At 43.0% G+C, this 26,843-nt stretch overlaps 1 protein-coding gene across 3 annotated transcripts in view; it reads right to left on the bottom strand.

The window, feature by feature from the left end:
- The window catches only part of LOC136604694 (uncharacterized), a 43,735-nt gene that overhangs the window by 2,503 nt on the left and 14,389 nt on the right, over positions 1 to 26,843 (bottom strand). For 2 of the 3 annotated variants that reach the window (XM_066588919.1, XM_066588917.1), the window contains exons 5-11: positions 12,343 to 12,482; positions 9,365 to 9,553; positions 9,165 to 9,254; positions 5,386 to 5,475; positions 1,991 to 2,116; positions 1,020 to 1,151; positions 15 to 131 (exon numbers count right to left, since the gene is read on the bottom strand). In XM_066588919.1, the coding sequence (XP_066445016.1) occupies positions 15 to 131; positions 1,020 to 1,151; positions 1,991 to 2,116; positions 5,386 to 5,475; positions 9,165 to 9,254; positions 9,365 to 9,553; positions 12,343 to 12,482 (884 nt within the window). The remainder of the gene's footprint in view (positions 1 to 14; positions 132 to 1,019; positions 1,152 to 1,990; positions 2,117 to 5,385; positions 5,476 to 9,164; positions 9,255 to 9,364; positions 9,554 to 12,342; positions 12,483 to 26,843) is intronic. The other variant, XM_066588918.1, reaches the window with a different exon arrangement.

The raw sequence follows: 26,843 nt of genomic DNA, 5'->3' as shown, positions 1-26,843 counted from the left end.
CTTTAGGCCATTACCTCTAGAAATTCCTGCTTTATCTCTCGTGTATGTGCAAGCTCCTTTTTCAGCACTTGTACAAATTGTTCTGTCCGATCCTGAACCTGAACTCTGACAAAACCAACTTTCTGCAAGAACTGAGGAGAGAAGTGAAAGGTTACAAGTAGACGGTCTACTATGGCACATCACTGCATGAATCCAACAAAGTGTTAGAATGAGCTTTATTAATCCAAGAACGTAAAAAGAACAAAGAATCAGAGTAGTGGAAGGATTCTGTACGGGAATGATAGATCCAAAGTATGCGGACAACATCAAGCTGGTGCAGATGATGTTCCATTAGGATGTCAAGGCTCTGGACAGAATGAGGGCAGCACGATGTCCTCATTGAGGGGATGAAGGGCTGACCTGGTCGTCTCGAAAGACGATTTAGCAAAGGATTCCAGTCGTCTATCGTGCTGTTCTTTAAAAGATGACGCATCTGCCAGGGACAGGGTAGTGCGTTTGGACAGTTGTGACGCTGGAGCATTCACCGGTGGTGAAGACCACCACCTTTTTAACTATGGGAGGGGTATAGCTGGTAGGAGGAGTCCACTCTTCCTTTGCTTAGTGTCCATATCCTAGTGGCAGGAGCTATACACAAGGTCTTCACTGTGTCCCCCAATGGCACAGCTAAGAAGTTAAATTTGTCTTATAATGTATGCCAATTTCTAGCATAAATTATAATAAATCTGTAAAGCTGTCAAGGCCCCACCTTCTGCAGGCCCCACACACTTTATGATTAGCGACAAGAGCAGTGTAAAATTAAAAAAGGTTCAAATTTTTGCATCATAAAGCTAGCATAAAGCCATTTATATATTGCCCCCCTCTAGCACAAATGTATTCCAGTTGCCTGCTTTTCAGTAAACTAAAAAGAAATGTGGTTCTTCAGATGGGAAAAGTCTTTTACCTTTGAAATACTAAGATCATAGCTACCATGTACTGAAAGATGAGCACCCATAGCAGCCCTACGTGTGTTCTCGAATTACCTTGCCATACTGCTCAGGTGTATATAGAACATAACCCCTCTTCTTCACATACTCCTCAAACACTGAAGACCACGGCCGTCCACCACAACAGTAATCTGTTATTAAGAGTTTCCCTCCTGGTTTCAGCCAAGACTGTAAAAGAATGAAAAGAAGAAAAAAAACATACCACATTTAAAGGGAACCTGTCACCGCTCTAATTCATCAATAACTAACTTATGGTGCTGTTAGGCAAGGTGACAGTGGCTGGATGGTGCATTTTTATACTCACCTGCTCCCTGCGGTGCCTGCCACTGAAGTCCACACTTTGCACAGAAATCTGAATCTTTTCAGATTGCGGTGCACATGCTCCTCCATAGACTTGTATGGGTGAGTGCATGCACAAGGCACTGAAAAGAGTCAGATTTTTGTGTACCGCACGACTTCAGCGCTGGGCACCGTGGGAACAAGGAAGCAGGGGAGTACAAAAAATACATCATTCAGATCCCTGTCACCTCGCCTAACAGCATCATAAGTTACTTTATGGTGCTTCAGGCAGGCCACCTGAGAGAAAAGACAAAATTAAATGCAACAGTCCTTAATGGGGTTGTTCAGCATTAACTCCCCTACAGTTTAGAATGAGTGTTGTTCATTCTGCAGAAGAGAGATATTACAGTTTTGGACAAACGCAAGTCGTTCTACTTCAAAGGGCTGTAGCTCCGGCTCTATCAGTGCTTTTAGTGTTGTTTAAAGGCATCTAAAAGTTTATACAGAAAATTTTAAAAAGTTATTTTTCCCTTACGCAATGCTTTAAATATTGAAAAAATAAAGATCCACTTTTGGAAAAGCTATGCATAGATGGTAAAGATAACTGCATATACTGTATCTAATCACTACCACTTTTATCTGATAATACAGTAGGAAAACTGGGAAATGGGGGAGTGACATTTCTGCCCCCCCCCCCCAAGGTCACTTAAGTTTTCATTTGGTCTTACATAGAACTTCCTGAAAAGTGCTCCTTTGTCATTGATGTGCAGAATGGTGTCTCGGCTGTACACCACATCAAATGATGCTTCAGGGAAGATCCTTCTTGTGGCATCTCCTATTTCAAACTGCACCTGCTAAAATAAGAAAAGGTTTTATAAAACCTTAGAAGGGCATCTTCACACATAGCAGAAATGCTGCAGAAAATCTCATAGCAAATCTGCATCATTTCCGCATCACAACCCCCATCAAAATCTATATAATTGGTACAATTTTGACTGGAAATCAGGTGCATGCCTGCAGCTGATTTCATCCTCGCCTGCTATCCTCTCATCTCAAAATACTGCGTGCTGCAGTACCCAGAACGCAGTGCATATGGGCAACTGCTAATGAGTGCCACCATCACCAATCATGTGATACTGAAGTGGCATCACAGGACTGTCTTAACACATGAAAGCCAGTGGTGGCGCTCAGCAGCAATTGCCAGTGCATACTGTGCTCTGGGTACAGCAGCACACAGTATTAGGAAGTGAGAAGAGCGTAGCGCAGGCTGAGATCAGCTGCAGATCCACAGCTGATTTTGAGTTAAAATCTGCAGCAATGGTGCAGATTTTGACAGGGTTTTTGATGAGGAAATGCTGGTAGTTAGGTCTACCAGAACACATGGTTCTATCACTGATTAAAGAGTAACTGCGCTTTTTCAAACTTTTGACATGTCAGAGGAACATGTTAAAATTTTTGATAGTGGGGGTTCTGCTGCTGAGACACCAACTGGTTGCTAAAACGAGGGGGATGCAGAGCATTGTGTCCCTTCATCTGTCTGTGCTGCCTGTTGGTTCCTCTCAGCGGCTGAACACGGATGCTTAGAGGTCTATAGAAAATATTGTAGGAGTGCAGTGTACAGATGGCTTGGAGAGGGCGATAGACAGCGATTCTGATACCTGAGAGAAAGAGAACATCTGTGAGGGTGGCAGAAACTAGATAAAAAGATCAGCTCCTACCACACACAGGGGGAAAAAAGCTGGCTGCTAGCCAGATAGAGACAGTCTGTAGGAGCAGCCATCAGAAACTTGGAGCCTAAGGTGCAGTTTGGACCAGTATGGGCCTGTCACCCATCTGAAAGAGGAGGATGCCCTTTAGATGCCCCGGGTGGGAGGTTTGTGATGGGGACTCTGTGGGTTGTGAACCATGGATATTGTATGTACCACAAGTTTTGCTATGCTTTGATGTGAAATAAAACTGGCAGGTGCCAGATTTTTAAAAAGTTCCTGTCTCTGGAGTGTTTGTACATTAAGGCCTTAGTCAGACGGGCGTTTTTTCGCGCGATTTGCGCATGCGCATGCGTCCGGCGATTTTTTAAAACCATTGCTTTGCAATGGTATCGGACACATGAGCGCTTTTTATGCGCTCGTCCGATAAATTATAGAACAGAAATCGCAGATCGCGCCTATCTGCGATCTGCGATTCCTGTTCTCTTCTCTATATGCGCTCAATGGGGCCAGCGGCAGCAGCGCCGACCCCATTGAGAACATATAGAAGACAAATCATTCTTCTCTGCCACAGCTGTAACAGCTGTGGCAGAGAAGAACGATGTTTGCCCATTGAATTCATTGGAGCTAGCAATACAGCCGGCTCCATTGAAAGCAATGGGCTGCCGGCGTGCGCGGGATGAATTTTCGGGAAGGGCTTAAATATATAACCCCTTCCCTGCAATTCATCCAGAAAAATGTTAAAATAAAAAATATATATATACTCACCTGCTCCCGGCAGCCGGAGTTCCGCACGGCCGGCCTGCAGTGGGTGTGAAGGGGGTGTGAGTCAGACCTGCCTCTGACTGGCTCAGCGCTGAGCCAATCAGGTGGCAGGTCTGACTCACACCCCCTTCACACCCACTGGAGGCCGGCTGCGCGGAACTTCGTCTGCCGGGACAAGGTGAGTATATATATATTTTTTATTTTAACACTTTTCTGGATGAATTGCAGGGAAGGGCTTATATACCGTATTTTTCGCTCTATAAGACGCACCTGATGATTAGACGCACCTAGGTTTTAGAGAAGGAAAATGGGGAAAAAATGATTTTGAACTCCCCCAGACCAGGCAGTGAGGGAGGTATTACATTAGGAATAAAGAGCAGTAGTACTGCCTCGGAACGAAGTATATACCATCAGATCAACCTGCCATTAAGGATCCAGGAAAGCTGAGTGTAAATGTAATGGTTATCTTTCTACTTGTCACCTAGCTTTCCAGGAGCCCTGAATGCCATGTTTGACTAGTTATAGCAATGCATGTTGTATACTTGCTTGAATAACTCTGGAGTTGGCATTCAGGATCCTGGAAGAGCTGGGTGACAATGTAATGAGGATTCCATTAGTTGTCACCCAACTTTCCAGGAGCTCTGCATGGTATGTCTCATTATGGTTATGTATGGAGTAGATATCTGTGCATAAATAGCCCAAAATGTATACAACATACAAGCAGCTCTCTCCCCTTCCCCCCTGCTATGTAGCCGGCAGATGTGATAGCTGTCTTTAACTACAGCTGATAGATAAGTCAGAGGGGGGGGCAGCAGTTCCTCTTACTAATCAGCTGTTTTATGGGCGCTGGGCTCTGCTATGGCACGCTGTCTGTGGGCTTCATAGCAGGAGCCGCTGGCTGCCCGACCAACTGTCGAGCTCCCTGCTGCTCCCCACCCCCACCAATCAGCTGTTTTATGAGCGCTGGGCTCTGCTATGGAGCGATCATTATCACACTATCTGTGAGCTTCATAGCAGGAGCCGTGGCCGCCCGTAAAACAGCTGAGCTCCCTGCTACTTCCCCGCCCCCACCAATCAGCTGTTGGGCCGGCCGCTCTGCTCTCCTGCTGTGTTGGCTTTGTACGCCGGCTGCACATTCGCTCTATAGGACGCACAGACTTTTTCTCCCCATTTTGGAGGGAAAAAAAGTGCGTCTTATAGAGCGAAAAATACGGTATTTAAGCCCTTCCCGACAATTCATCCCACACTCGCCCGCAGCGCATTGCTTTCAATGGAGCCAGCTGTATTGCCGGCTCCATTGAATGCAATGCGCTGGACAGCTCCGGCCCGTTTCTAATGAAACGCGGCTAGGAGCAGATTTTCGGGCGATTTTCGGGCATCGGTCACGCGATTTGTGGATGCGCATCCGTCATGCGATCCGCAAATCGCGCGAAAAAACGCCCGTCTGACTAAGGCCTAAGTGCCCATTCCCGACGGAGAGGTCGGCGATCTAGGATGCAAGTAACCCCAATCAGCCACATATGGAGGAGGATGCAGGCAAATGGGATGGTGCACAAAGCTGCAGAGTGCAAGCGACGTGTAAAATGGAAGTCCGCTACGAGCAGTGTTGCTAATTCTCCAACCTACCCAACAGGCTTAGTTACATAACTCACCTCAGGAGCATTCTCCTTCACAGCCCTCTCCATGGCAATTTCCACCATGTTAGATGACAGATCCATCCCTAGGACTTCAACCCCATACGTCTGTCAACAGTAAAAGAAAAAAACAAGCATATGTGGCCTAAGTGTTCAGAAAAGAGCTACTATTAATAAAGTGGAACTAACCCAGAGACAAAAAACGAGATTTCTTGCACTTACCATAAAATCTCTGTCTTATCTCATTCTTTGCAGTACACAGTTGAAGATCATGGGTATAGGTACTGCCACTAGGAAGCGGACACTAAACAGAAGAGTGTCAACTCCTCCTACCAAGCTTGTTAGGTTCTGCTGGAGTTTGCTGTTCTACAGGGTTCCAGAAGCACACCTGCACAGGTGAAGGTTAATTGAGCTGGCTGGGTGTGGTTGTACTGGTCAGCCAATCCCCTGTGTTTGGGGGTAGATATATACCCCAGCCCCCTGCAAGAGGAAGCTGTATTTCCTCAGTCTTTGTGCCTGTGTCATGTCAGCTTGTAGCTTGCTGTGTGTGTAGTGTCTGGTCAGCTTGCAGCTTGCTGAGTGCTTGGTGTCCTGTGCTGCCTGTTTTGTGTCATGCTAGAGCAGTGACTGCAAGACACAAGGAGCTTTGATCGCAGCCTTGCAGTTTAAGTTCATTGGCCAATGTGCAAACCAATCCCTCGTCTTTATATTCAGCTTTATCATCTGCTGTGGTAAGTGAGTTTGTGCATTTGTTTGGTCGTACTTGTCCTGGTTCCGTGTACCAGCAATTCTGGGAGAGCCAGGGCCGAGGTTCAAGCGTGGGGCCGCCTTTATTGGGACGATCGCTCTGCTTGTTAGGTAGAGTCTAGTCATCTTCCCTTTAGCACAGGGTCAGTTTCCCCTTCCGCGTTTTGTATGCCAGTACTGTCATTTTCCCCAGTCTGTTGCTTAGTGCTTAGGTGCCCACACTAACAAAGCTAATCGGTTTGTATGCAAGCAGTAGCAGAAGCAGAGTAGGATGAAAACAATGATACATTAAAACAGTAAACAGTAGAACACCATGCGGGTCACCGAGAATAAACACTTCAACAAAGAGCCAATTGCGTAGGTGCTGTGTTCCCAAATGAACAAGGTGAGAAAGATTTTATGGCAGTGCAAACAGTCTCATCCATGTCATTAGGGGACACAGCTGAAGACCAAGGGGCTTTCTAGAGCAGTCTGCAGGGGTGGTAATTTTAGAGAGGAAATCATGCAATCAATTATATAGCCATCTGCAGCACACACCGAGGAAGAGAGGTGTCAGCTGATGAAATTTGTGAACTTTGTAAAACTTTTGAAAAGTGTATAGAGGTCCATGTGGCAGCCTTGCAAATTTGAAGAGCAGAAGCACCGTTGCGTTCCACCCTGGAGGCGCCCACAGCTCAGGTTGAATGTGAAATGACACCCTCGGTAGCCTCAAGGTCACGTCTCGTACCATTAGGAATCACAAAAAAAGGGTCAGGACACTTGAAGGTGGATGTCTGAGACAAGTAAATTCACAGAGTATGAACTAAATCCAACCTATGGAGAGCTTGTGCCTTCGATGAGTATGAAGGACAGAAAGAGGGTAGAATAAGGTCCTCATTATTGTGGAAAGACAACACCACCTTCAGCAGGAAGGAGGGCACAGGGTGGAGGACCAACTTTTCCTGATGCAATACAGTGAATGGGGACTTGACTGACATGGCTGCAAGTTCGGAGACTTGGCGAATGGATGTGACAGCCAGCAAAAACAATATCTTGCAGGCCAAGCAGCAAGCCAGAATGTTATGCAAAGACTTGAAGGGATGTGACTGCCAGGCATCTAGGACCAGATTAAAGTCTCAAGATGGAACTGAAGAATGGTAGAGAAGGGCGGCATGCGCGACTCCATGTATGAACGTGCGAGCAGTCAATTTTGACACCAAAGGACTCCGAAAAAGAATAGACAAGGCCGATACCTGACCTTTTAAGGAAATGAGGCACAAACCCATGTCAAGACGCTCTTGGAGAAATTACAGGAGGTGGGACAGACAAAAATGCATGAGATGTAAATGTCATTGCTCGAACCAGAGGAAGAAAGCCTTCCATGCACAGTGGTAAACACGAGCGGATGTGGGTTTTCTAGCATTCATCATAGTATGGATGACAGGTTCCGTGAAACCATGGGCTCCCAGGATCACAGCTTCAACCACCATGTCATTAAACAAAGAGTGGATAAACTCGGATGTAAGTGGGGTCCCTGTAAGGAGATCTTCTCAAAGATGTAGACGCAACAGAGTACCACGTGTGTCAAGCGTGTCCGGAGCCACAAGGATCACTGAAAGGCCTTCCAGTTTGATCTTTTTGAGACGCTAAGAGATGAGTGGGACAGACAAACGTGAAATTTGACACGAGCATTGGTTATGTCATAAATAGGAAAAGCTAATGGGTCCCAACTCGATTATTCAATTGTAAGTGCAAAACAATTAGCGTCAAAATTTTACGTACATAATCTAAATCTCTCACTTCCCAAAGTCATAGAAACATGTCGCCAGTCTTCAGTGTTTGTTATTTTCTCTGAATCTCAGAATATAGGGCTGGCATTAGACTTTCCCTGTTACCCTATGGAGGAGGCCGAACAATGTGGCGTTAACCATCCTTTTGCCTGTCCTACCCTCAGAAGAACAGGAGGCATGGTCGACCGCTAACTGGACCCTGACCCACCAGCCATAGTGTTCCTCTAGAACCAGAGAACTCCCTTCTCAAAGGCAGGTGAGCACTGGGGTGCACACTGCTGGACTCTCTACCCATCCCTTTCACTAGCAAATTTCATGCCCAAACTCTCCAGTGGACAATCCTCTCTAGGTGGAACAAATCTGCTCGCTTACTCAATAGAAAGATCCATCTACATTTGACACTGTGATGCTCCCTACAGTGATGCCTAGACTTCCCTCAGGCTCACCTGGGACAATCCTTTCGGGCACTTCAGTGGCTGGTCCTCACCATGGATGCCAGTCTTCTCAGATGGGGGGATATACAACACAATCTCACAGCACAAAAAGCGTGAAAAATGGCAACTACATCCCAATGTGTTTCAAGAACTTTGCCGAGGTTGGGGTTGCCGAGACGTCGACGTCATGGCATCCTGAGTCATTGTTCACACCTGAAGTCTGCTCACCTCACAGACAGAAGGAAACCCCACTCAGAAACACATGCATGCATAGCTAAAACAGGAATTAGTTCAAGTGTCCACACACCAAGAAATGGACTACAGAGTCAGACCCCAACCAGATGTAAAAGGAAACATGTTGTCAGATATCACCACCTGACATCATACAGGATATCAGATGTCTGGAGGCCGCACCTGATAAAAGGGAAGGGAGCAGGGGCCCATAGAACATGCAGACAGTGAGATCAGGTGTCCAGACCGTCTGCTAGGAAGGTGGGGAAAGCAACTCAAGATAGCAGCATACATGACACCAAGTACTGAAAAGATGATAATGGATTAATGACCAGCACCCTCTAGTAAGAGGGGCTAGTATTTATGTGCACAAACCGATGGCGATTGGCTTGCTGGAGAACTCCACACCGTCATTCAGCCAAATCAACCACATCTGCAACAGTGTGCTCCTGGAAACCAATAGAACTACATGTCCCAGGAGTACAATGTGACAGGTAGGTCTTGCAATTATGAATGAAACCTTTTGGAAGCCCAAGCCAATCTATTTAGAATACATTTTTCCCACAGAATATAAACAGTGTTATGTAGATAAATAACTATGACAATGTGGACCTACCTTGGCCATGTAGAAGTCTCCTCCACCAATGCCACAGCCCACATCAATGACTCGCTGACCAGGGACAAGGTTTAGCATGGCAATAAACTCCTACAAGTGAAAAATTGGCGTGTTTACAGAAAAGAGAATATTTCTTGCATCTTCTTAAGAAGAATATTACGTCCTACACCCCTAACTTTCTTCCCCTGAACATGTCTTACCTTAGTTGTTTCCAGCCCTCCGGTGCTCACAAAGCCATCCCCAAATATCTTCTCATATCTGAGTATTCCTTTCCGGGAATACTGCTGATTATCAAGGAACTGCTGGAATGTTGTATAACCCTGGTGACTATTAGTGCTCCGTGGGACCTTCTGCAGCATCCAGCAAACCTGGTTCTGATTTTTCTTTACCTGTAACACATAAATAATATGGTTATGATATGGAAGCAGAACAAAGGACGTCAAAGAAAGAACTAGTGTGATTACAGCGATATAAGAGGTATAACACAAAGGATAGAGAATAATAGGCTGCTCTGCTAAGAAAGAAGAAATTCCCGTATTGACATGTGGAGTGTATTCTGATATAGGGGAATACAATGCAAGTAAAATAATGCAAAAACATTTTAATTACGTGAGGATTTATTCTTCATTCATGCTATCCAGCATTGTGGAGCTTGAATGACAGCTAAATAGTTTGAGCTAAGATTCTGGGGTATGTTCACACATGGTGAAATATACTGTGTTTTTTTTTGCTATGGATTTGGATGCAGAAAATCTGCAGCATATTACAGTAAAGGCCACGTGGGGGAGATTTCAAGAAAAACAATCTGCAGTGTAAAGTGATATGCAGTGCAGATTTTATATCTGCGACATATCAATTTATGCTGTGGATTATCACTGCAGATTTCACTCCCAGAAATAAGCGGGTTGAAATCTGTTGCAAATCTGCACCCATCATCCGTATTTGCATAAATTGCCCAGAGGAGCTTGCATGGCCATATAAGTCTCCTCACTCACCTCTCAGGTGCCTTCTCACACCTCTTCAGGGTGCTCTCCTTGGGAGAGACAATGACATCCCCCGACCCACTCACCCCGTAGGTGTCCCCACACACTTTTTGGGTGCTCTCCTTAAGGAGAGACAACACCCCTCTTGGCCCACATCACAGGCCTCTCAAAAGCCAAGCCAGAAACCTACTGCACACAGATGAGGGGCAAACATCCTGAAACAGCTATAAGTATATGGTTTTCTGGCTTGGTATCTAATTCCCAATTATTGTTATAAAGACCTGTAAAAAGGGTCTGACATTGATTTGAAGGAATGCTGCCATCAAGTAGGTGGCGCTGCAGAGGTATTGTTCCATCTTCCTTACTTCCACAAATTACCCAGAGGGGCTTGCATGGCCGTGTAAGTCTCCTCACTCACCTCTCAGGTGTCTTCTCACACCCCTACTGGGTACTCTGCTTGGGGAGAGATGATGACATCCACTGACCCACTCACCCCCTCGGTGTCTCCACATACTTTTGGGTGCTCTCCTTAAGGAGAGATGACACCCCTCTTGACACAAATCTGCACCAAAATCTGTGGCAAATCTGTATGCAACATATGTGGGCTTTACAACAAATTTACTGCAAATTTTGCCATGTATCCGTAACAAAGTCCAATAGCAGATTTTTATTTTTTAACCCCTTCCCGCCCCAGGACGTACCGGTACCTCCTGGGAGCCTGGTACTTCCCGCAACAGGACGTACCGGTACGTCCTGGGGATAGCGCAAGATCACATATGAATGAGTCAGTCACAGCCGGCGTCCCGCTGCAACAGCGGGGGGACATCGGAGATACGCCCCCCGCTGTTAACCCCTTCCCTGCCGCGATCTAAGTAGATCGCGGCAGGGAAAGAGTTCACAGAGGGAGCGCGCTCCCTTTGTGTCTCCGGCCGGCTCTCGCGATGTCATCGCGACAGCCCGGCCTGTCACCATGGCAACAGGATGCCAGACACTGGCGGCCTGTATTGCCAATGTCTATGATCGCTGTATAAGCGATAAGGCATGGCAGAAAAGTAGCTCTGCCATGCCTTATGACAGCGATCATAGGCATAGTGCTGCAAGTCCCTCAGAGGGACTCAAATTGTGTAAAAAAAAAGAAAAGAAAAATGTAAAAAAAGAAAAAATGTAAAAAAAAATGTAAAAAAACCCTTCTTTTATGCTTTTTCTAATATTAGCATAAAAGAAGGTAAAAAAAAATTAAAACCCCACATATTGGGTATTGACGCGTCCGTAACTACGTGTACAAAAAGTTGAACATGCTTTTTATTTTGTACGGCAAAAAGCGTAACAAAAACGCTAAAAAAACAGAGGCAAAATGCTAATTTTTAGCATTTTGCCTCCCAAAAAATGCAATAAAAGTGATCAAAAAAGCCGTACATTCCCCAAAATGGAATCAACAAAAACTACAGCTCGTCTCGCAAAAAATAAGCCCTTATAGAGCTCCGTACATAGAAAAATAAAAAAGTTACAGGACTTTGAATGCAGCTATAGAGAAAAAAAAAGATTTCCAAAAAAAGGGTTTTTATTGCAAAAAAGTGTAAAAACCTAAAAAAAAATATAAGAATTTTGGTATCGTTGTAACCGTACCGACCCGCAGAAAAATTTAGTGTGTCATTTATGCTGCACGATTAACGCTGTAAAAAAAAAATCTATGGCAGAATTGATGCGTATTCTCTCCCTGTTATCATAAAAAAAATAATAAAAGTTTTACGATATAGCCTATGTACCCAAAATTGGCACCGATAAAAACTACAGCTCGCCACGCAAAAAAACCCTCTTATATGGCCGCGTCGACATAAAAAAAAAAAAGGTATGGCTTTTGAAAAATGGAGATGGAAAAATACCAAAAATCGCTTGGTCCTCAACGCCAAAATAGTCCATGTCCTTAAGGGGTTAATCTTACAATGGACGGTCTCTTCTGTAATGGTTTTAGTAAGACACGGATAGGCGATTGTCTGTCCCAATCTATTAGCTGCCTAGCTTTTCACAGACCATTCACAGTAACCAACATGCTGTATAGTCATGGGGCTCTACTCTTTGTGAAGTTTTATATATGAAGTACAGAAACCTTCAGATGCAGTTAGGATGTTGGTTAAATTGATAACTGATCTATATACTGCCTGTGTGATTGCAAGAACAGGCAGATGTTGTCTCACCTTTATATATGTTTGCACTGACTTTGACATCACAATCTCAAAACCATTGTCTCCAGACTTCGAGTAAGCTGATGTAAGCAGGTGATTATACTGGGCAGGTGTACGGTAAACCGTGGGATTACAGGTCCTTTCACAGTCTCCTGAAAGCAAACAAACATATCCATTAATGTTTGACATTTTTTGAGGGGCTCGGGAAAGAATGATCAAAGTCCACTTGAAATGAAAATTGATTATTTTAATCTGAAAGTTTCTCAACTCGTCTAGCCTAAAGTATACAATGAGATGGATCTGTGAACACTGAATACATGCTGAAAACATGGCTGAAAGTTATGTAGCATACCTCAGCAGCATAAGAAATGAAAGCTGTGCTGTGATTGGTTGCTGTGGGCAATAAAGACTGATTATCTTTCAGACAGCTTTCATAAGAGTGAAGTGCAGGGCTACTTTTCCATGCCCACCCCGTATAAAGAAAATGTTTTTATCTTTACCCTAGGCCGGGAGCACACTACCGTATTTTGGCCACTGTTTTGCGTCCGTAATATAGAAGTGCATCTTGGCAAATGATCATAGTAATCATGGCATTCCACTAGCACAGATTATTTTAGAGCCTGCAGATCGGTGTTCTTCTAGCAACAGTATTTTCTTTGCACGGATCTGGAATGGACTTTGCATTTTCTTTGCATTTATCTGCCTTCACCAACAAATTTTACAATATTAATCTACAGAATAGAAGGTTCTGGTTAAAAACACAAAAACTTAGACTATCATTGTTCTTTTCCCAAGCCCTTCAATTGGTCTCTGGAATATCACATGGACTGGAATGGTAATTTTATATCGAATTGGATTCCTTAGCCAAATCCTGAAATATCTGAATGAAAGATTAATTTTAAAGGCCCTTTAAGAATTTAGGAGAAGAGGGGTGGAGTGACTCCTATTAGGGATGTGATCCTAATATTCAGAATAGTTTTTGTAGAATAGTTATTAGGGTGCTGCCCGTCCAATAACAGTCACCATAGGTAACGGGGCATAGAAATACTTAATCGCAAAATGGAGAAATAATGGACCGTGGGTGCAACCCTTGTAATATAAAGCACATAAAAGCAAAGGGATTAACCCAAATTCTTCTTTATTAATGAAATTATAGCCAGCAAAATAACGCGTTTCAGGGACGCAGCCCCTTCTACAGAAATGGCCGGAATGAAATACTGATAAAACAAATGGAAAATAGAAAGTAGGAAGAACGAGAGACATCATGGTGCTCAGGATGTGAGCGCTAATGCCATGAGCTCGGAGTGTGATGCTGCGGTCTCTGATTGTCAGCAGCATCACCTGTCTTCTGGCAGTCGTCCGCAGACAGGGAAAGGATGGGGTAGCGGGAGCAGCACAGCTGGATACCAAGGGGGGAGGGCAAGTGAGTATACTGTCTTTTAGACTTACAGATTTTTCCTTATATCCATTTCCCTAAAGACTGTTCAAAAAAGTAGTTAAAGTACAGATTACAGCGGCCTTTATTTATTGTACTCTTCACAAAGTTATTTCCATGGCAATGAATAAATAAACATTGTCCTTCCTTGTTATTTTAGTTATGCAACAGAGAGTCATTGCTGAAATGAAACCATCACAGGTAGAAATGTCATTAAGGGCTAATGCCCATGGCCAGATTTCTGCCGCATTGTACGCGGCTGAATTACGCTGCGTTGCCCCGCAGCTTTTAAGGTCTATTGAACCTAATAGCTCAATGTTCAAGCTGCGGAATTCCGCAGCACGAAATAAACAGCTGTATGTTCTAAATACCGTGGGAATACGCGCAACCGGCTTCCATTGTAGTCAATCCAGGCTGGCCATCACACTATACTTCCGCTGTAGCACAGCGGAAGTATCGCGTGAATACTCAGCCCTGCCCACCGCGTCATCTGACACTGCTGGCGCTACATGCGCTGTACTGCACATGTGCGCCAGGCATCCATGCGGGTCGCGTACAGAGGATCCGGAGTGGTAGGTATGAGGGTTTTGGGAGGCAATATGGCAGACTCCGCTGCAATATTCTGCTGGTGGAATCCGTCATGGCCGTGGGCATGAGCCCTAAAAGGGGAAGAGGTAACTTGAAAACAAACAAACCAAATCAGTATTATTATTATTATTGAGAATATGATGACGTGTGAAATCCAGAGAGATAACTATTGTGGGTGCAGAAGATGTAGTCACACCCTAGAGCCTTAGAATGCCCATAAGGTCTCTCTTCCTAATATGAAGAGACTGTACTATGAAGGAAGCCTTGGGCTTATTAACACAGGTGAGTGCGATCTGTGGCTGAGAAGCACGGCCCAATATCACTCTTGTCGACATGCGTTTTTCACAGTGATGCAAGGCGTTTTTGATTAAAAAATGCATCATAACACTTATGTGAAATTCAGATTTTCACACATGTGAAAAAAAACCTAAAGTGTTTCACATTGGCTTTAACCCCTTAGTGACGAAGCCAAATTTTTGAAATCTGTCATGTGTCACTTTGCATATCCCAGAGATTCTGACATTGTTTTTTCGCCACATATTGTACTTCATTTAGGTGGTAAAAATAGACCTTTAGAATTTGTGTATATTTATTAAAAGTGCCAATATTGGGAAAATTTTGAAAAAATTGTCATTTTTTTTCACATTTTCAACTGTAATATCTCAAATATGTGCAAACATACTGTACAAATTTTTGCTAAGATATATATTTCCATCTGTTTACTTTATTATAAATGCAAGTTTGAAAAACTTTCGTTTTTTTTTTAATATTTAGGAGACGTACAAGTTTAACATTACTTTTCAGCATTTTGATGAACACTTTGTTTTCCTACACCAAGCCAAGTTTGCAAAGGCTCATAGGTGTCAGAATTATAGATACCCCTACAAATGACCCTATTTTAAAAATTACACCCCTTAATGTATTCACTGAGGGGGGTCATGAGTACTTTGAACCCACAGTTTTTTTTCAGGAATTAATGCAATTTAGAGGAGAAGAAATAAAATTTCATATTTTTGCAAATATGTCATTTTAAAGACATATTTGTTTTCTATAGTTTACATGAAAATGAGGATTTACACCCCAAAATGGATACTCCTGTTTGTTCTGTATTCGGAAATAAACCCATTGTGGCCCTAATCTTATGTCTCTATGCACAACGGGGCCCAAAATGAAAGGAGTAGTCAGTGTCCTTCAGAACAGAAATTTTGCTTGAAGGCCTTTTAGGCCCCATAGCTCACTTGTAGGACTCTTGAGTGGCCAAAACCATAGAAAACCCCTATAAATGACCCCATTTTGAAAACTAGACCCCTTAACGAATTTATCTAGGGGTTTACTGCCCATTTCAACCCCACAGTTTTTGAATGAATTCAAGAAAAGCAGAAGTAAAAAATTGTGATTTTCCTTTTTTTTGGCAATTCTGACTATTTAAAAAGTTTTTTTTTTAACAGCACACATATGAATGAAGACTTGCATCCCAAAATGGATACCCCTGTTTCTCCAGTGTTAAGAGACATACCCATTGTGACCTTAATCTTATGTCTGGAAGCACAAAGGGGCCCAAAATGAAAGGAGCAGTAGGTGGCTTTCAAAATAGAAATTTTGCCTGAAGGCCTTTTATGCCCCATATCACACTTGTAGAGCCCTTGAGTGTCCAAAACCACAGAGAACCCTGACAAATGACACAATTTTGAAGACTAGACCCTTTAATTAATTTATCTAGGGTTGTACTGTGTATTTTGACCCCACAGTTTTTGAAGGAATTTAAGCAAAGCAGAAGGAAAAGTTGTGTTTTTTAGGCAATTCTGTCATTTTAAAAACAGCTTTTTTTGTACAGCACACACATGAATAAGGACTTGCACCCCAAAATGGATACCCCTGTTTCCCCCGTGTTCAGAGACATAGCCATTGTGGCCCCTATCTTATGTCTGGATGCACAAAGAGGCCCAAACTGAACGGAGTACTTGGTGGCTTTCAGAACAGAAATTTTGCTTGAAGGTGATTTAGGCCCCATTGCCCACTTGTAGAGTTCTTGAGCGGCCAAAACCATAAAGAACCCCCACAAATGACCCCATTTTGAAAACTAGACCCCTTAATGAATTCATCTAGGGGTCTACTGAGAATTTTTACCCAACAATTTTTGAATAAATCTAAGCAAAGAAGTAGGAAAAAACTGCGAGTTTAATTTTGTTTGGCAATTGTGTCAATTTAAAAACTGTTTTCTTTATATAGCACACATATGAATGAAAATTTTTACCCCAAAATGGGTACCCCTGTGGGTGCCGTATTCAGAAACCTACCCATTGTGGGCCCAATCTGCTTACAGGACACATGGCTAGGCCTATAATGGAAGGAACACTTGTTGGATTTCAGGGTACAACTGAATTAATTCTAGGCCCCATTGCCCAATTGTAGAGCCATTGAGCAGCCAAAACGATAAAGAACGAGTTCATCTAGGGGATTACTGCATATTTTGACCCCACAGTATTTGAATGAATCTAAGGAAAGCAGAAGGAAAAAAAATTACGATTTTCATTTTTTGGGGGAATTGCGTCAATTTAAAAACAGGTTTTTTTTTGTATAGCGTACATAGGAATGAAGACGTTCACCCCAAAATGGATACCCCCCTTTGTTCCGTGTTCAGAAACATACCTTTTGTGGCCCTAATCTACTTACAGGACACATGACTAGGCCTATAATGGAGGGAACACTCGTTGGATTGCAGGGCACAACTGAATAAATTCCAGGCCCCATAGAACACTTGTGCGGAAAAAAAAATTGACTCCTTAAAAATAATTCCCCACACACACACCTCCGCGCCCTTTTTGGCCTTCCCCCAATCTTAGATAAAAGCAATAATGTAAACCGTGTGTTTTTTTTCGAAGACAGGGGTAATTACGGGGGCCTGGCTGGGATGGGTACATGGGGCAATAAAATCTGGTATTCCCCCTCCTCTTATCCTTTTTGGGGGGGTATTTCTTGACCCAGTGACAGGGACGGGGTGTAAAAAGTGGTGTTCTGTGAGTCTTCGTAATCTTGCGGAGGTGCGGCGGTCTCACACAGAAGGCGCTCAACAAGCTGCTCCTGGAACTGCAAAAAGGCGAGCGTTCCCGGGGCTTCTTGTAAATTAAGTATTACAGGCAGCGATCTGAATAACGCTGGGCTCACACGGCTGTATGTGGAATTCGCTTGCGGAGGCCCACTGCGGATCCCAGCTGTGAGCCTGGCCGTGGCGCGTAATGTACTGCGTATAACTGCCTACTCACGCAGGCAGTCATGTACAGTACACCTTTTTTTGTTTGTATTTCCCGCACCATCGCTTAGCGATGACACGGATCCCTGCAGTCCGTACACAACGTAGTTGCGTATGGGCTGCGGGTATATCTGTGGCCATGGAGCACAATAGGCTCTATGCTGCGGATATCCGCAGTAAAATAGAACATGCTGTGTTCTGTTTTCTGTGAGTGGAATACACAATTCCAACCCGCTAATGTGAGCGGAACTGTGTAATCCAATGCGATTGATTTGCATATTACCGCGGATCAGATGCATACGGGATCTGTAATTCCTATCCGATCATGGGAGACCGACCTAAGGTAGATTGCTTTTTTTTTATCACGTGACCGGGGACCACTCAGTGCTCCAGGCTCTGGTCGCCGGGAGGAAGGAGATGTTAAGTTTCCTAGGCTCCCCGCCTCCTGCACATGGGTCCAGCATTTTGCCAGCGGTCGCATGCGCAGAATTTCTGGAAGGTCAACGGAGGAGGAACACCTCAAATACGGAGGCTTCCAGTAAAAAGTTTCATCTCCTCTCACTGATCGCATCGGTGAAGGGAGATGAAACGTAAACTTTTTTTTTACTTTTACGTGATCGCCATTATCCATTGGATAACGGCGAACACGTGACCAGGAACCGCTCAACGCGGCCGCCCGTGAAAGCTCCAGGCTCTCGGCTAAATTTGTAGCCAAAAGCAGGAAGATTTTAAATTACCCTGGCAATCCATGGCTTTTGCGCATGCCGTTGTGGCGACGCAGAAGCTGTGGTAAGGTCCGCGGATAAATCCGGGGCCCTTAGGTACGTAATTTCATCCTCCCTCACAGATATAATCCGCAAGGGGAGATGAAACGTTAGCTTTTTAAACTTTTTTTTTACTTTTTCAAACTTTTTTTTTTTTTACACTTTTTTTAACTTTAAATAATCACTGTTATCCATTGGATAACAGTGATCATCTCTCTAGTGACATCTCTATGCTCCTGATTACACATAGCAGCCAGGAGCAGAGGGATTTCGAATTTCCCAGGGCCTAAGCCCCTCTGTGTGTGTGCCCGATGATTGACGTCGGGCGCGCATGCGCAGAAGGGGACTTCAGGTCCTGGGAGACCAGAACATCGCTGAGGACCTGGGGTGAGTATTTTCACCACCCCTCATGGATCCGATCCATGAGGGGAGGTAAAACTAACTTTTTAAAGACTTTTTAAAAACTTTTTCGCGATCGCCGCTATCCATTGGATAGCGGCGATCATGGACCCAGGCACTGCTCACCGCAGTCCCTGGTGACATCTCCTGGTTCCTGGCTACCCTCAGGAGTTGGAGCCAGGAGATTTTAAATTTACCGGGGCTCCCGTTCTTCTGCGCATGCGCGTGATGGCATTCGCCTGGCGCGCATGTGTAGAACAGCAGCTCCGGGACCCAGAGGACCCCTTCACTGTGGGACACCACAGGCAAAGCGGGTGAGTAATTTCAGCTGCCCTGATGGATCCGATCCATCAGGGCAGCTGAATCTTTAACTTTTTAAAAACTTTATTGCAATTGGCGCTATCCATTGGATAGTGCCGATCGCATTGCCAGGGGGTACTGTCTGCAGCCCAGGATGACAGGATGACAGCTCCATACTGTCGGCTACCTGCGGGCACCGACAGCATGGAGCTGTCACGTGCTCAGCAAAGAGGGCTTTAATCCAAAGAGAATGCATGTTTTTACGTCCTCTAGGATTAAAGCCCACTTAGATAGGACGTAAAAAGGCAATGTGGCCGTCACTAAGGGGTTAATGCAAAACATCGCACTACACTCGCGGTGCACATCATACAGCATTCAAGTGCTTATGTATTTGAATTTTTTGCATGTATTTTTAATCAAATCTATCTGTACAATTCCCATTTAGAATGTGCTTCATGATCGACAGTACCATTCAGTATACATCAAATTTGCCAACGACACAAAGCCAGGAGGGATAGCTAACACTAGGGAAGAGAGGGAGAGTATTTAAAGAGATCTAGAAAAGCTTGCACAGTGGGTGGCGACTAACAGAATAGTATTGAACAAAAAGAAATGCAGAGTCCTACATCTGGGCAAGAAAAATGAAAAAAAGCACATACAGAATGGGAGGAATTGGGCTAAACAGCAACACATGTAAAAGAGACTTGGGTATACTAATACATCATAGACTGAACATGAGTCAACAATGTGATGCAGCAGCCAAAAAGGCACACACAATTCTGGGATGTATTAAGAGAAGTATAGAGTCTAGATCATGTGAGGTAATTATCCCCCTTTACTCTTCCTTAGTCAGACCTCAACTGGAATATTGTGTCCAGTTCTGGGCACCACACTTTAAAAAAGACAGACAAACTGGAGCAAGTTCTGAGAAGAGTTACCAAGATGGTGAGTGGTCTACAAATCATGTCCTATGAGGAACGGTTAAAGGATCTGGGAATGTTTAAACTTGCAAAAAAGAAGGCTGAGAGGAGACTTAATAGCTGTCTACAAATATCTGACGGGTTGTCACAGTGCAGATGGATCAGCCCTATTCTCATTTGCACAAGGAAAGACTAGATGCAATGGGATGAAACTGAAAGGGAGGAGACACAGATTAGATATTAGAAAAAACTTTCTGACACTGAGGGTGATCAATGAGTGGAACAGGTTACCACGGGAGGTGGTGAGTTCTCCTTCAATGGAAGTATTCAAACAAAGGCTGGACAAAGATCTGTCTGGCAGTGTACCAAAATCTGCTAGTGTTCTTCCCTGGCTCTCTCCCTGAACATTTCCTAAGGGCTTCTAGATCTTCCTTGCACAAACACTCACAATAATCACTCCACATGGTACAAACAGGAAATACATGATACCCACTGCGGATTCTGCACCAATAGCCGTCCATAGACATGCTGTGTTAAGGAATTCTCCCCTGTCCACGAGCGGAAATCACCTGCGGTTTTCCGCTCGCAGGGGAGAATCGTAGCATGTTCTATTTCGTGCGGAATGCTTCCATTGTAGTCCATGGAAGCCGTTCGTCCCGCAATACTTACACTGTGAGAACAGCTAAAGTATCGTGGAAATACGCGTCACCCCGCAATGCGGCGGATCCGGAGAGGTAAGTATGAGGTCTCTGGGGGGCACTGTGTCGGATTCCGCTACGATATTTCGCAGGTGATAAGGGTGGGCATGGAGGCTCTGGTACCCTGTTGGGTCGCCTCTAGCTTGGATGCAAGATATGATACGGGGGGGGGGGGCATGGAGGCTCTAGTACATTGTTGTACCGCCTCTAGCTTGGATACAAGATGTGATACGGGTGGGCATTGAGGCATACAGGTTCTGTTTGGTATCCTGCAGCATATTGCTCCACATTTGCTATATCTGAGCCTCTAGATCGTGTAAACTCGTAGGCTTTTGAAGTTAGCGTCTAAGATGGTCCCATACATGTTCTGTTGGTGATAAACCTGGTGACTGGGCAGCCACGGAAGTGTGACAATGTTGTGAGGACATTCCTGTGACCCCCGCTTGTGTGTGCGGCTGAGCATTATCCTGCTGCCTCTTGGAAGCCGCCATGAGTGGAAAACATGTGGCTACAGGATGTCCTGAACATATCGCTGAGCTGTCATTATCCCTCGTATCACCACTAGGGGTGACCAACTGTCGTATTCGATGGCCCCCCCAGACCATCACACCAGCAGGGAGCAGTGTGCCACTCCACAACAGAGGCAGGATTGAGGTGCTCCCCCCGAAGTCTACAGACATGAACACTGCTGTCGTAAGCGCCCAAATAAACCTGGATTCGTCGCTAAAGACAACCCAGTTCCACTCCGTAGTGTCCAGTTTCATCATTCAAAACACCACTGCTGACACTTTGGGAGCGGGCTAATGGCACGCCGACACTTGGGGGGCGGGTTAATGGCATGCCGACACTTGGGGGCAGGTTAATGGCACGCCGACACTTGGGGGCAGGTTAATGGCACGCCGACACTTGGAGGGCGGGTTAATGGCACGCCGACACTTGGGGGCGGGTTATATATATATATATATTAGCAGTATCAGACGGCTGTTGGAGCAACTGCGCTTAGCGCTACAGAGAAAAGTTACACCTGAACAAGGTTTTTCGTCGCCTGTTCAAACTTTGCACCAGAGAGCAGGCATTGGGAAAAATAAAAATGCATTCACTACGTGCGAGAAGGATAGGGAAGGTCCTATCTTTTCTCAGTCTAGTATTAATTGCAGAGAATACTGCTAGTGAAAACAAAACCACTGAAATCCTATTGAAATCAGTGGCTTCGTTTTGTCCTAATATACGGCCGTGATAATCATGACTACATAAGGGAAGAAAATTACATTTGCCTGAAACCGCCCATATACACACAAACACATAGATAGAGAGATACAGATAGGGATAAAGAGAGATCGATAGATGATACGATAAATGGATAGATAGATACAGATAGACAGATAGTTTTATAAATATATAGATACAGATAGATAGAGATATATAGATAGAGATATACAGATAAATAGATAGATGATACGATAAATGGATAGATAGATTTAAAAATATTTAGATACAGATAGATAGAGATATATAGAGATATACAGATAGATAGATACAGAGAGATACTAAGATATAGTTATAAATAGATAGATATAAATAGATACAGATAGATAGATAAAGATAGATAGATAGATAGATAAATAGGGGAAGATAGATACATACATACAGAGAAATAGATAGCTACAAAGAGAAAGATGCAGATAGATATAAGTAGATCGATAGATGTAGATAAATAGAGATATAAATAGACATGTATAAATAGATAAAGAGGAATAGATGTAGATAGATAAAGATAGATAGATGGATATAAATAGATAGATTATATAAATAGATGGGTAGATACAGAGAGATACAGAGGCATAAATAGATAGAGGTAAATAGATATATAAATAGATACAGAGGGATAGATAGATGTAGATAGATAGATAGATATAAAAAGATAGATTATATAAATAGATGGATAGATATAGATAGATACAGAGAGATAGATATAAATACATACAGAAGCATAGATAGATAGAAATAGATAGATATAGATATAAATAGATATAGAGGGATAGATGTAGATAGATAGAAGAAGATAGAGGTAGATAGAATATATAAATAGATATAGATGCAGAGAGATAGATATAAATAGATACAGAGGTATAGATAGATATGGATAGATACAGAGAGAGAGAGAGAGATAAATAGATAGATTATATAAATAGATGGGTAGATAGAAATAGATGCATAGAGATAGATATAAATAGATAAAGAGGCATAGATAGATAGATATGGATAGATACAGAGAGAGAGAGAGAGAGAGATAAATAGATGGGCAGATAGATTTAGATACATAGAGATAGATATAAATAGATACAGAGGCATAGATAGATATAGATAAAGATAGATAGATAGATATAAACAGATATATTATATAAATAGATGGGTAGATAGAGATAGATACAGAGAGATAGATAAATATAAATAGACAGATTATATAAATAGATGGGTAGGTAGTAGAGATGAGCGAACACGTTTGGCTCCGCCCCTTTTTCGCCCGAACACCGAACTTTGCGAACACTTCAGTGTTCGGGCGAAAAAGTTCGGGGGCCGCCGTGGCAGCGCGGGGGGGTGCGGCGGGGAGTGGGGGGGAGAGGGAGAGAGAGAGGGCTCCCCCCTGTTCCCCGCTACTGCCGCCGCGCATCTCCCCGCCCCCCGGCGGCACCCGGACACTTACGCGCGAACACTGCAGTGTTCGGCAAAGCCGGTGTCCGGGTGCGGATGTGTCCGTAACGGACACGTTCGCTCATCCCTAGTAGGTAGTCATAGACACACAGAGATATACATATATATAGATAAATAGATAGCAGATATAGATAGATACAGAGAGATAAATAGAAAAAGACAAACAGATACAGGAGGGATAGAAAGATGTAGATAGATAGCTAGATAGATAGATAGATAGATAGATAGATAGATATAAATAGATAGAGGTAGATAGATAGATCTAAATAGATTGATTATATAAATAGATACAAAAATAGAGAGATAGATAGATATAAATAGATAAAGAGGGATAGAGAGATAGATAGATATAAATAGATACGGAGGGATAGATATAGATAGATAAATATAAATAGATAGATATAGATAGACATAAATAGACAGATTATATAAATAGATGGGTAGATAGAGATAGATATAAATAGATGCAGAGGGATAGATAGGTAGATATAAATAAATAGATTATATAAATAGATGGGTAGACAAAGCTAGATACAGAGAGAGAGAGACACACAAAAAGATGCTGATGCATAGATAGATGTAGATAGCTATAGATAGATATATAGAGAAAAAGATGCAAAGAGAAAGATGTAGATAGATATAAATAGATACAGAGAGATAGATAAATAGATAAAAAATATATAGATAGAGAGATAGATATAAATAGATGTAGATATAGCTATAGGTAGATAGATAGATGGAAAAAGATAGATAGATAGAAAAATACAGGTTGATAGATAGATAGAAAAATAGATTACTAGATATAGATTTAGATAGATACAAAGAGAAATAGATGTAGATAGATATAGATAGATAAATAGATAGATCTAGCTACAGGTAGATAGATAGATGGAAAAAGATAGATAGATAGATAGAGGTTGATAGATAGATATAAATAGATAGAAAAATAGATTAATAGATACAAAGAGAAATAGATGTAGATAGATAGATATAAGTAGAAAAATATAGATAGATAAATTCAGAAAGATAGATAGATACAGATAGTTAGAAATAGTTAGACAATAGATAGATACAGATAGATAGATATAAATAGAAAGAAATATAGCTATAGAGAGATAGATAGAAATAGATAGATTATATAAATAGATGGGTAGGTAGCCAGAGATAGATGCTGAAAGATAGATATAAATAGATACAGAGGCTTACATAGATATAGATAAATAGAAAGCTAGATATGGATAGATACAGAGAGATAGATAGATAGATAGAGATAGATAGATAAATAGATACAGGAAGGATAGATAGATGTAGATAGATAAATAGATAGATATAAATAGATAGCTTATTTAAATAGATGGGTAGATGGAAAGAAATAGATACAGATAGATATAAATAGATATAGAGGCATAGATAGATAGAGATAGATTGAGAGATAGATATAAATAGACAGATATAAATAGATGCAGAGGGATAGATGTAGATATATAAATATAAATAGATAGATTATATAAATAGATGGGTAGATAGATACAGAGAGATAGATAGATATAAATAGATGCAGATAGATAGAGAGATAGATGGGTAAACCGATAGAGATAGATACAGAGAGAGAGAGAGAGAAAGAAAAAGATGCAGATGCATAGATAGATGTAGATAGATATTGATATATAGATAGATACAGAGAAATAGACGCAAAGAGAGAAAGATGTAGATATATATATATATAGAGAGAGAAAGATAGATATAAATAGATATAGAGAGATAGCTAGATACATTCAGAGAGATAGTTAGAAATAAATAGACATAGATAGATATAGATAGATGCACACACACACACATTATATAACATATATATATATATATATATATATATATACACATACACACACACATACACATTTGAGCAGGCATAACAATGTTCATATGTATATATATATATATATACACGTGCGCACAAAAACACCGCCTATTAGAACCACTGGTTCCCTATGGTGTGTTCACATGTCCGTGCTTTACAGGCGTGCAAATACACGTACCTGCAAAACAGAGGACATGCGTGCATCATAAATCCGTGATGTGCGTCAATATACCACACCAATCAGTGATCAGTGCCAAGGGGACTCCCTGCGGGGAGTAAAGAATCCCCTGCTACAACTGTCACAGCTGTGGCAGAGGATTGCAATGTTCTTCCATTGCTTTCAATGGGATCGGCACGTCTGCAGTCCCATTGAAAGCAATGGGCTTCTGGCAAGCCCTGTAGGGATTTTCGGGGAAGGGCTTAAAATCATCCCTAGAATGTGTTAAAGATGAAAGAAAATTATACTCACCTCTCCTCAGCTGTCGGGGCTCAGGCGCGTCTAGCCTGTCTTCTCCCTGCACTGCTCTAAAGCTCTTTCAGCAGGCGGGGATTTAAAATCCCTGTCTGCTGAGAGGGCTGTATCTGATTGGCTAAAGCTCAGCCAATCACGAGCAGCTCTAAGCCATTCATTGAATGACAGCTGAGTGCTGCCTGTGATTGGTCACAGCACTCAGCCAATCACAAGAAGCACCTGGCCATTTATAGAATTCAAGAGAATTCTTTACTCCCCGCAGGGATAAAGAAATCTTCTGCCACAGTTGTCACAGCTCTGGCATGGGATTCTTTACTTCCCGCAAGGAGTCCCCTTGTCATTGAACACTGTGACATGGATAATTTTCAGGGAAGGGTTATATTTCAAGCTCTTCCCTGAAAAATCAATGCAAGGGTTGCCGGCATCCTATTGCTTTCAATGGTACCGCTGGCTGCAGCCGCGGCCCCATTGAAATCACTGCTGAACAGAGCAGCATTCACGCGTGTTTGTGCACGTACGTGGGTGCGCGGCTTTGTGCGCAGCTGTGTACGGCACACGCAAGATTTTTTTTTGTACACACATATTTTATATACGCACACACACACACACACACACATTTAGGCGGGTAGCAGGACAAGCTTTGTTTTGTCTATTGGCTAATAGAAATGTATTCTGCCTGACAACAATGTCAGGGATACATTTCTATTGGGCGCTGTGATGGCTAGATCTCGGTCTAGCCCGTGTGCGCTCCTGATGAACTCGCTCGTGCCAAAGTCTCGCACATGCGCGCTCGCTCTGAAGTCTCACGCATGCGCAATATTGCAGGCTGCTACTAGTGACAAAGCATACATTGACCAGCAGAAAGCAGAAGGTAGCACATGTATGCTACCTCACCGGATCAAGAAAAATCACGTGACCCAAGTGGGAAGAGGATCCAGAAGATCGGGTAGGAGAAGAGGAAGCAGGCTGCCTGGGGAGCCATATGGAGGGAAGTATACCATTTTTTATTTTTAATGACAGAAGCCCTTTAAAGGGGTTGTCCCGCGCCGAAACGGTTTTTTTTTTCAATAGCCCCCCCGTTCGGCGCGAAACAAACCCGTTGCATGTGTTGAAAAAA

The sequence above is a fragment of the Eleutherodactylus coqui genome, unplaced genomic scaffold, assembly GCF_035609145.1.
Source record: "Eleutherodactylus coqui strain aEleCoq1 unplaced genomic scaffold, aEleCoq1.hap1 HAP1_SCAFFOLD_425, whole genome shotgun sequence".
NCBI lineage: Eukaryota > Metazoa > Chordata > Amphibia > Anura > Eleutherodactylidae > Eleutherodactylus > Eleutherodactylus coqui.
This window is presented reverse-complemented; position numbering and strand designations above follow the sequence as displayed.